Source organism: Austrofundulus limnaeus, unplaced genomic scaffold (genome assembly GCF_001266775.1).
Source record: "Austrofundulus limnaeus strain Quisiro unplaced genomic scaffold, Austrofundulus_limnaeus-1.0 Scaffold525, whole genome shotgun sequence".
Lineage (NCBI taxonomy): Eukaryota > Metazoa > Chordata > Actinopteri > Cyprinodontiformes > Rivulidae > Austrofundulus > Austrofundulus limnaeus.
Genome location: NW_013952927.1, coordinates 129,609 through 138,908, shown reverse-complemented (window position 1 = coordinate 138,908; position 9,300 = coordinate 129,609). Strand labels below are relative to the sequence as shown.

Below are 9,300 nucleotides of genomic sequence, written 5' to 3'. Positions count from 1 at the left end.
CACACACACACACACACACACACACACACACACACACACACACACACACACACACACACACAGAAATAGCATTATTGCCAGGCCATCTGGCATTGGACAAAAACAACTTCAGAACATCTCAAAAACTAATGATCAAGACCCCTTTATGAGTTTTAAGAAAGCTCGAGTTCTTGGAACCAGAGTACAAAGAAACGAAGGACTCGTTTAGCACAGTGCTATACATAATGTACAAATATTTTGTTGTACTGTGTGCTACAGTACCCAAACAAAAAAAGCTAAGTGCTTCATGGCCTCCCCCTGATTGAAATCCACCCTTTCTCTCCTTGATACTCATTCATGGTGCTTCTTTTTTCAGCAGACCATTCACAAACTATAAACTATTAACTTAAAAAGCTTGCTTGCTGTACAGAGAGGGAATTATTTTTCCTTCCTGTGACCGTTTATTAAAATTCCTGCTGCTCAGTGAGCTCAAATTTACATAAATCTCGTCAGCTGGAAAAAACAAAACAAAACATCTACTATTCAATCCCCGGCGCAGCACGGTGCACGGACTCAGCGGTGTGGAAGAGTTTTGATTAGGTGACTCACCCCACAAAGGTCAGGTTGAAGCGAACAGGCAGCTGGAAGTCTAACTGAATGGTTGCACACTGGTGGTAACGTCCAATTGCATCTTTGATCTTAATGTCAATCTGCAACAGCGCAAAAAGAAAAAAAAAAGCCCTTTCAAAGACCTCAGAGTCAAGCTGATGCTGAATTTTGCTGGAAAGTATGAAAAATGTGTCACAACCTTGGGTCCATAAAAAGCCCCGTCTCCAGGGTTGAGTTTCCATGGCTCCCCGAACTCGTTCAGGCTGTTTTCAAGTTGCTGTCAAACACAAGGAACCCATTAAAACTTTATTTTTGACTCAAAAACAACAAGTAGCCAAGTCATACTTAAGCACAGACAAGTTCACTTTGTGCTACCTAATGTCATATTATTTTCATTGGAACTGGAATCTGATGCAACAAACAGCTGAAGAGTAAGAACCTAAATAAAAACATGAGTAATGACTTTCTGAGAATACCACCTACAAAAATACAAGGAACTGGACATGACTCACAGATGTGATACGAGTGGATGAGCACATACCTGGCAGATAACCAGCTTTTTCATCTGCAGTCAAATCTCAACGGGAGCAATTATTTTCCAAAAAAATTGCAGGAARAAAAAAAAAAAAAAAAAAGAAGTGCAGCCTCCCACATAGAGGTCAAACCTTAACTTCATGACTGAGTTAACTTTTACATCCTGAGCTGTAAGCACGATTCGTGTCACGGCGTACCTTCTCAGCCTGGTTCCACACAGCTACATCGCCCAGATACTTCTCTGGACGAGTGGAGAGATGGAGCTGGAAGGAGAATCCGAACACATCGTAAACACAGCGGAGGAAGTCCAAGCAACCCTTCATCTCCGTCTCAATCTGGATGAAAAAGAAAGTTATTTTGATTTAAACTAGATAATTTGCATTACCAGCCCAAACGCAGTGTGAATGCTTAATGCTGAAAGATTTTTGCTGAGTAGCTAAAAAAGCTGAAGTTAGTATAGAAGTAGCTTTAAAAATTTATCTGTGAAATTAGCACAAAGAAACAGGAAGAGAATGTTTGCTGAATTAAGCAGTAAGAAGCTAAAACTACTACAAAAGTTAATTTAGTTGAAAAAGAAAAAAATTATCTTTTAAAAAAGTAGCTAAAAACACTGAAAACAGGTAAAACTAGACATGGGATTTTACGATGTAAAAACAAGTGTGCATTGCCATGTAGCATGTCATTGCATCATGGCTTTGCCTGCAGCATTGGACTTGCAGAATGAACTTTGACCAAGTTCAAATGTGTTTTCTAWACCAGCTTGTGCCTGTCACGTCAGCAGGTATTTGTAATTAAGGTAATTGAGTGACTATATGAAGTTTGCAGAGATTTTTTGTTAAAGTAGCGTTAGCTGGGTTTTGAACCCTGATCTCCCACATGAAAGCCCGCGACATAGACCATTAGACTGTTGGAGCTGTGGCAGGGTGTGGTGCCAGGGGTTGATTTGTATGTGTGCAGAAAGGGGCCACATTGCCAATACAATTATTGACACTAAACTGCATAATATTACAACAATAGAGCAATATTAAGATAATGATATAGTAAAACATCAAAATACAATCATATTAGTATTGTAAACACTGAACTATTGAGATTGAATATAAAAAACTATGGTGCAGTACCAAGTTGAGTACAGCTGGGGGCAGTATTGGACCATTACAAGGCCCCATTGACTCCCATTTTATGAATTTGGAATAAAGTTTCAACATTAATATTTCAAAAACTACAAGTTGTACAGGTACCAAAAGGCATAGCAATCATTTGACACAGGACCTTTACAGATAGAAATTACAATGGCAGCTGTAGAACAACGTAGGCAGGAGTATTGAACTTTCAGAATGAACTTTGACCAAGTTCAAATGTGTTTTCTATACTAGCTTGTGCCTGTCACATCAGCGGGTGTGTGTAATTAAGGTAATTGTGTGACAATATGAAGTTAGAAGAGTTTTTTGTTAAAGTTGCAGTAGCTGGATTTGAACCCTGATCKMCTGCATGAAAGCCCACAGTGCTCATCATGAGACTATAGGAGATGTGGCCGAGGACAATCCCAGGGATTGGATTGTATGTATACAGAAAAAGTTTACCTTGCCAATGCAATTATTGACACTTAAGTGCAAAATATTACAGCAATAGGACAACATAAAGACAGTATTACAGTAAAACATCAAAATACAATCATATTAATATTGTAATCACTGAACTACTGAGTTTAAATATTATGAAACTATGGAGCTGTACCATATTGTGTAGATGCAGCAGGGGGCGGTATTGGACCAATACAAGGCTCCATTGACTGCCATTATAATTTATTAAACATTAATATTTCAAAAACTATAAGTTTTACAGGCGCCAAAAGGCATAGCCATCATTTGGCACAGGGGCTTCACAGATATAAATTACAATGGCAGCTCTAGGACAAAGTCTGCAGGAGGAGAAGCATGGCGAAGTTGAGATGACTTGGATGGGAAACGAATCACAATAGTGTGCATTGCATTGGCAATGCACACTGATGAGCCCAAGTCATTTGAAAGAAATACAAAAAGTTGAAATTAGTAGAAGTACAAAATTCATAGCCAGAGTGTTTTGAATGAGCTGAAATTTTTAATATATAGATTATTGAAATAGCACAAATATTGCGGAATATGTGCCAAAAAATGTATGGAAGAAAACATGATCTCTACAGTGGGAATGTTTGATAAGCATTCACACAATAAAGATGAGAGTACAATGTATTTTTTAATTTATTAAAAAAAAACAATAAGTGGAGGTATTACCTGATCCATTGAGCAGAAAATATGAGCATCATCCTGCTGGAAGCGGCGCACTCTGGTCAACCCCGTTAAAGTGCCCGACAGCTCATTCCTGTGGAGGACCCCGAAGTCTGCTAGCCTCAGAGGTAGTTCCCGCCACGAGCGAGGCCTGTGGCTGAACATCAGGCTGCAGGGCGACCAGAGAGTTGTTAATGTCGTTAACAACTTATCATTATCAACATTTCCTCTCTTAAAAATGTAATCACCAGTGGCCAGGGCAGTTCATGGGCTTCAGAGCAAAGACATCATCTTCTACAGGGAAGGAGAACATGTTTTCACTGTAGTGCTGCCAGTGGCCAGATGTCTCCCACAGCTTGCTGTTGTAGATGTTGGGGGAGGCTACTTCCTGAAAACCTCTTCTCCAGTACTCATCCTAGAGAAAAACAACCCAAACCAGATAAGCTAAACTTCCTGCGTAGGTGCTTGACTGAGTAGTACTGCAACCTGAGGACATGAAACCTCAAACCACTCAAAAAAAAGGAAAGAAAAAAAGAAACCCAACCATCTTGCAAACTATATTTATACATTTGTCACCCTTAAGGGAAAAGAACACAACAAGTAACAGCCTGTTGAGCCATGTTGCAGCCAACAGGAGAAGGCTGGAAGGATTTCTGCAAATATGTGAAACTGTGAAAAAAAAATAGGAGAGAAAAAGGCTGCATGCTCAGTCAGCTATAAACTAAATATTATTTAGCGGGAAACAAAAACAGAGACTTAGAGCTTCATTTGAGCGYGTTCACCGTGCAGTCAGCAGTCGTACAGATGAGCTGGAGTTCTCAGCACTAATGTAAGGGGAAGTGTTGGCGTGAAAAACAGTTTGCTGGTTGACTTTTTTTTCCTCTTTTTAAAGTGAGATTTGGGTGAGGCGATAATGATCTTCTTGCACCATCTCTGTGGAGTCTAAGGTCCACCTCCTAGAACAGTCTGGGTTGTGGGTGTGTTGTGAAAGTTTTCAAGATGTCAACTTGTCGCAAAGACTTCAAAGGAGAGTTACTGAAACTCATCTGAGCAGCTTGAGTTACTGAGTTTTACTACTTTTATCTTGTATATTTGAGTCCGTTGTTAATAATTTTCAGTTTGTTGCATGTTAAATTCTAATACTTTTTTGCAAAGCTGTGGTCCTAATTGAGATGTTGTGCTGCAGTCAGGCCTGAACCAAGACTTTCCTTCTCTCTCTGAGGATGAATTTAAACTTCTAAAACTGAACATAGCTGCTCTGTTCTCTCCCAGAGAGAGGTCAGCATTTCAATCAAGTGGCAATCACCACCAGCACACAGGAAATGTTAAGTATAGCCTGAGCCTCATGGACTCAGACAGTTCATGCTTCAGATCTATAACTGATGCATGCAGGAGAAATTTTTACAAACTTTAATCTAGAATAAAAGCTAGCATTGCTTTAACGAAAGGGCTCTCCTAATCTGTTAGCATTTACTATAGTAAGTGCTATCAGTTACTGTCACACTAACTGTTAGCTCAGTAGTCACAAAACTGACAGAGTTACAGCTAGTTTTGTGTTTGATTAGATGTGGCGGCCATCTTGAATGAGGTTGAAAGTTAATCAGTTGTAGATTTGCATTTAAAATTACTTATTAAAAGTTTCATCAGAATCTGTCTGACGGTGGTCTGACACTGATGGTGGTCAGAGGGTCCGGTGGCGCCTCAGTCAGTGTGCCCCAGGGCAGCTTTACCATCATCAGTGTGTGAATGTGTGTGTGAATGGGTGAATGACTGTAGTATAAAGTGCTTTGAGGTCCCCATGGGGCTTAATAAAGCACTACATAAATGTAGTCCATTTACCAACAGTTCATGAGATATTTTCACAATAGACCTGTGGCTTCTTACTGGTCAGACAAGCAAACAAACAGTAGTGTATACACACTCTCACACACACACGTTTGTATTTCTATTCTAATTAGGACCGTTCACTGACTTCCATTCATTTCAATAGCCGAACCTTGACCCCTTACCCTAAACCTAAGCCCACCAGTACCATAAAACTAACCTGAACTCAATTCAATTCACACCTTAGACCTAAACCGAACCTTTTGGTCCCTACTGGATTTGAAAAGTTGTGTATACCAGAAACGGTCCGAAAAAAGGTAACAAATAATACCTAATTTCCCTCTGGGATCAATAAAGCATTTTTGAATTTGAATTGAATTGAATACAAGAACACACACGCACACACATATCTTGTCTTTCTATCTTCACAGGGACTTTGCATTGATTTCCATTTATTTTTCATTCATTTCTATAACGCAACACTGACACTTACCCTAAACCTCACACACACACACACACACACACACACACACCTTAGTCCTAAACCTAACCCATGAATGGTTTCCCCTTGATGGGGACTGGGGACTTTTATACCCATAAGGAACAGTGGGTCCTCACCATGCTGTGTGTACCAAGAAAATGGTTCAAAACCGTCCCCACCGGTTAACAAAAACATGTATATACACACACACACAAACACACAATATCATGATGAAGGTTCGGCTCGTACCCTGATGAACTCTGTGAGCGTGTTGTAGATGTAGGCTCCACGCGGCATGAAGAAACAGCTGCCGGGGCTGAGATCATGAAAGAAGAACAGCTCCTGATCCTGTTGAAGGAAGACAGAGATGCCTTTTTAATGACTTCACATCTAATCTGCAGGTACAGGCTGTGAGAAACTCTTTTACACACAGCAGGGAAGCATCCAATCAACACACACACACACACACACACACACACACTGTGCCCTCAAATATAGAGAGCAGACCAACATTTTTTCCATTAAGATGAACCAGATCAAACTTAACACAACGTGTGTCATAATAACGATGGGGAATGCAGTTCCATTTGACTAATCAGGCTTTGAGGCTTCATATGTACGCAATCTGACACCAATTAAACGCTCGTTAAGTTATCAAACCCACAGCAAAGAGGCTTTCATCCACGGCGTGGCGTCTAAATGAAGGGTCAGCTCAGGAACGTGCTAATGAGCAGCATCCTTCACACAATGTGCCACTCTCGCCGCCACCCTCCACCTGATGCTGGAAGTCGACGGCATTACCTCCGCACTGGTGTTTCAAACGGGACTGTGTTATAATGTGCTGACTGAGGTGCTGTCAATGTGGCTCTCATGCTGGGAAAGCAGCTGGAGTGCTGGGGTGATTCACAGACATCCTGAATGTGCCAGTAGGAGTGGACACAGCGCCCTCCGCTGGTTTGTAGCAGCAAGACACAACATCCTGGTGATAAAACTCAATGTATTGACTAGAGGCATCCCACACGCTTCAGAAGATTGACCACTGTGGTACGAGCGCGATGCCATATTGGAAGAAGAGGACTGTCAATGTAAAAAAAATATATCATGGCTAGATTTTGCATATGCATGTTTTCATTGGTTAGCTTCTGTCTATTAGAAACATCATTCATTTCAGTCTTCTGTACCATGGCAGAATTGAAATGTTAAATATCATGTGTGGTAAATATTAAATCATGAATCTAAATGTAAAAGTTAAATCTTAAATGATGCAGCTAAATGTATATTTAAATAATATTTAAGAATAAATTATATAAAAATAAATAAATATTTAAGAATTTTGGAATGGAACTCAGCCTTTGCCGTTAGTGCGCAGCTTTTCTTGTGACATCTTCAAACAAAAGCAACTGCTAACGATGCTAACACTGTTAACACTGCTAAAGATGTCATTTAAAATTTTAATTCAAAATGTGTTCAYTGTGAATGGTATTTGTGCTCCAGCAGTATGAMGTGCAGCTCGGACAATGGCCGTAACGTCAACTTTAATGTCTTGTCCTTAAGTGTTGGYTATGTTGGCCGTGCTAGCCACGTTAGTCRTGTTAGCAGTTGCTTTTGCCTCAGGATGATGATGTTTTTGCCTGATATGATATTTACTGACAAGCATTTCTTTAAAAATCATAATAATGGTTGTCAACAGCAAACTGAGTTTCATTGATGTGCTGACCTAAATTTAACTTGTTACCACATTGAGCTCCACCAGCTAACAGTACTCTGTTGAGTTGTCCTGCCCTGAACAATATGGCCGCACGTGACAGCACCTCTAGTCAATATACCTCATTGGTAAAAACTGAACCTTGTTCACTGATTTAGAGCAGAAACTTCAGGCCTACATGATTTATAAACCTATTAATGACAAATATATATATTTTTTTCTAGGTTTAAAACCACTGAAGATCAGCAGCGTTTACAAAAGCTTCAGCAGAAATGAGTCAGTGATTATGGTAATTCTAAAAATAACAAAACACTTTCATACCAAGATGCAGTTCTTTTTTTTTCAGTCCTCTACCTGCTGAGTAGAGCTGAAATATTTCTGCCTACACAGACTCACTTTGCCGATCTTGCGGTGGTCTCTGTTCTTGGCCTCCTCCTGAAAGCGTTCCCACTCCTTCAGCATCTTTGAGTCCGGGAAGGAAATCCCGTAGATCCTCTGCAGCGTCTCCATGTCGGAACGGCCCTCCCAGTACGTGGACGAGTTCTGATGATGGAGGCAGAAAGGATGTTTAGACTCAGGATGTCAGTTATTTATGAATTTCTATCCGTGCGCAGCTTACTTATGTTTGAGTTTGGTGGTTTGAGAGATTAAAGAGCAGATTTAGACTGAGGGTACCTTATAAATCTTCATGGCCTTGATTTTCCCCGTGTGTCTGACATGAGGACCTCTGCACAGGTCGATCAAAGGCCCACATCTGTCGAAAGATTCACAGTTTCAGTAGTTACTTTACAAAAAAGTTAAACGAAAAGGCAAATGCAGCGCCATTATTTTGAAGGAATGCACATCGACAATTCCCTTTCGTGTCAGGGTTTTAAATGAGGTAATCTTACTTTGAAAAACGAATTGTAAAATAATAATCTTGTTTAGGGTGTGTTTTGTGAACAACTCTGTTACTACCATGTCAAATTTTAACTCAATGTCTGTAAAATAAATCAAATAGTCATAGTCGTTTTTGGATTTGTTAAGACTGATTAGCTATGGCAGCCATCTTGGATCTGATCAACTTCTAAATTTAATGGGTTGTAGATAAACATCAAATGATTATTTCCTAATAAAAGTTGGATTAAAATCTGTGGCTCATTAGATATTTTGCCAACAGAAAATTTGCACATCCTGTTAAATATCAGATTACATGAAGGACATCACTCTCAGATAATATCACACCACATTGCAGGTGAATTTCTGTCAAACTGAGTTGTAGCCATTATTTTAAAGATCACTTGGCTGTGGTAGCCATCTTGAATTACATTAAACAATTATGAAATAGCATAATGTTTAGCTATACACAATGTTGTTAGAGAAGGATTTGATGTTGTTTTTGTTTAGTTGTGTTTTTTGTAAATTACTGTTTGAATTTATTCTTGGGAAAAAGGGGGCAAATAGATATTTTTTCTTATTGTTGCTGCCTTTCATTTATTTGAGATTTATATATWTTTTCTATTCTATGTAGGCCTGTCGCGATAGTCAATAAATCAATTAGTTGCATGATAAATTGTTTTGAGGTCGGTAAAAAAAATGAGGACGATAAGTTTCATTTTCCTGCTTGTTTGTTTACTTCGTGTCTCTCCATCTCTGTGCTCCGCTGCACAGGAGCTCAGCTGACTCCTCCCCTCCTGTTTTCTTCGTGTCGGGAGGAGTGAACTCTCACTTTATTATGAGAGCTCGTAGCAATAACAAACTAAAGAAACGTTTCAAAGCAGAACGCGGCTGCTGCAGTGTCGGAGCACTAGAGCATGAATTTCGCTGCGGGGAGACACACATACAGACAGAGAGGAGGAGAAGGGGTGGGGGCTGAAACTCCCCCACACCTGCGACAAACTCGTCAAGACTTTACCTGTATC

At 39.9% G+C, this 9,300-nt stretch overlaps 1 protein-coding gene across 1 annotated transcript in view; it reads right to left on the bottom strand.

The window, feature by feature from the left end:
* tars3 (threonyl-tRNA synthetase 3) overlaps positions 1–9,300 on the bottom strand; it is a 16,317-nt gene that overhangs the window by 4,305 nt on the left and 2,712 nt on the right. Inside the window, exons 8-15 of the mRNA XM_014026099.1 lie at positions 8,075–8,153; positions 7,796–7,942; positions 5,944–6,042; positions 3,638–3,804; positions 3,396–3,558; positions 1,320–1,457; positions 788–865; positions 589–689 (exon numbers count right to left, since the gene is read on the bottom strand). Of these exons, the coding sequence (XP_013881553.1) occupies positions 589–689; positions 788–865; positions 1,320–1,457; positions 3,396–3,558; positions 3,638–3,804; positions 5,944–6,042; positions 7,796–7,942; positions 8,075–8,153 (972 nt within the window). The remainder of the gene's footprint in view (positions 1–588; positions 690–787; positions 866–1,319; positions 1,458–3,395; positions 3,559–3,637; positions 3,805–5,943; positions 6,043–7,795; positions 7,943–8,074; positions 8,154–9,300) is intronic.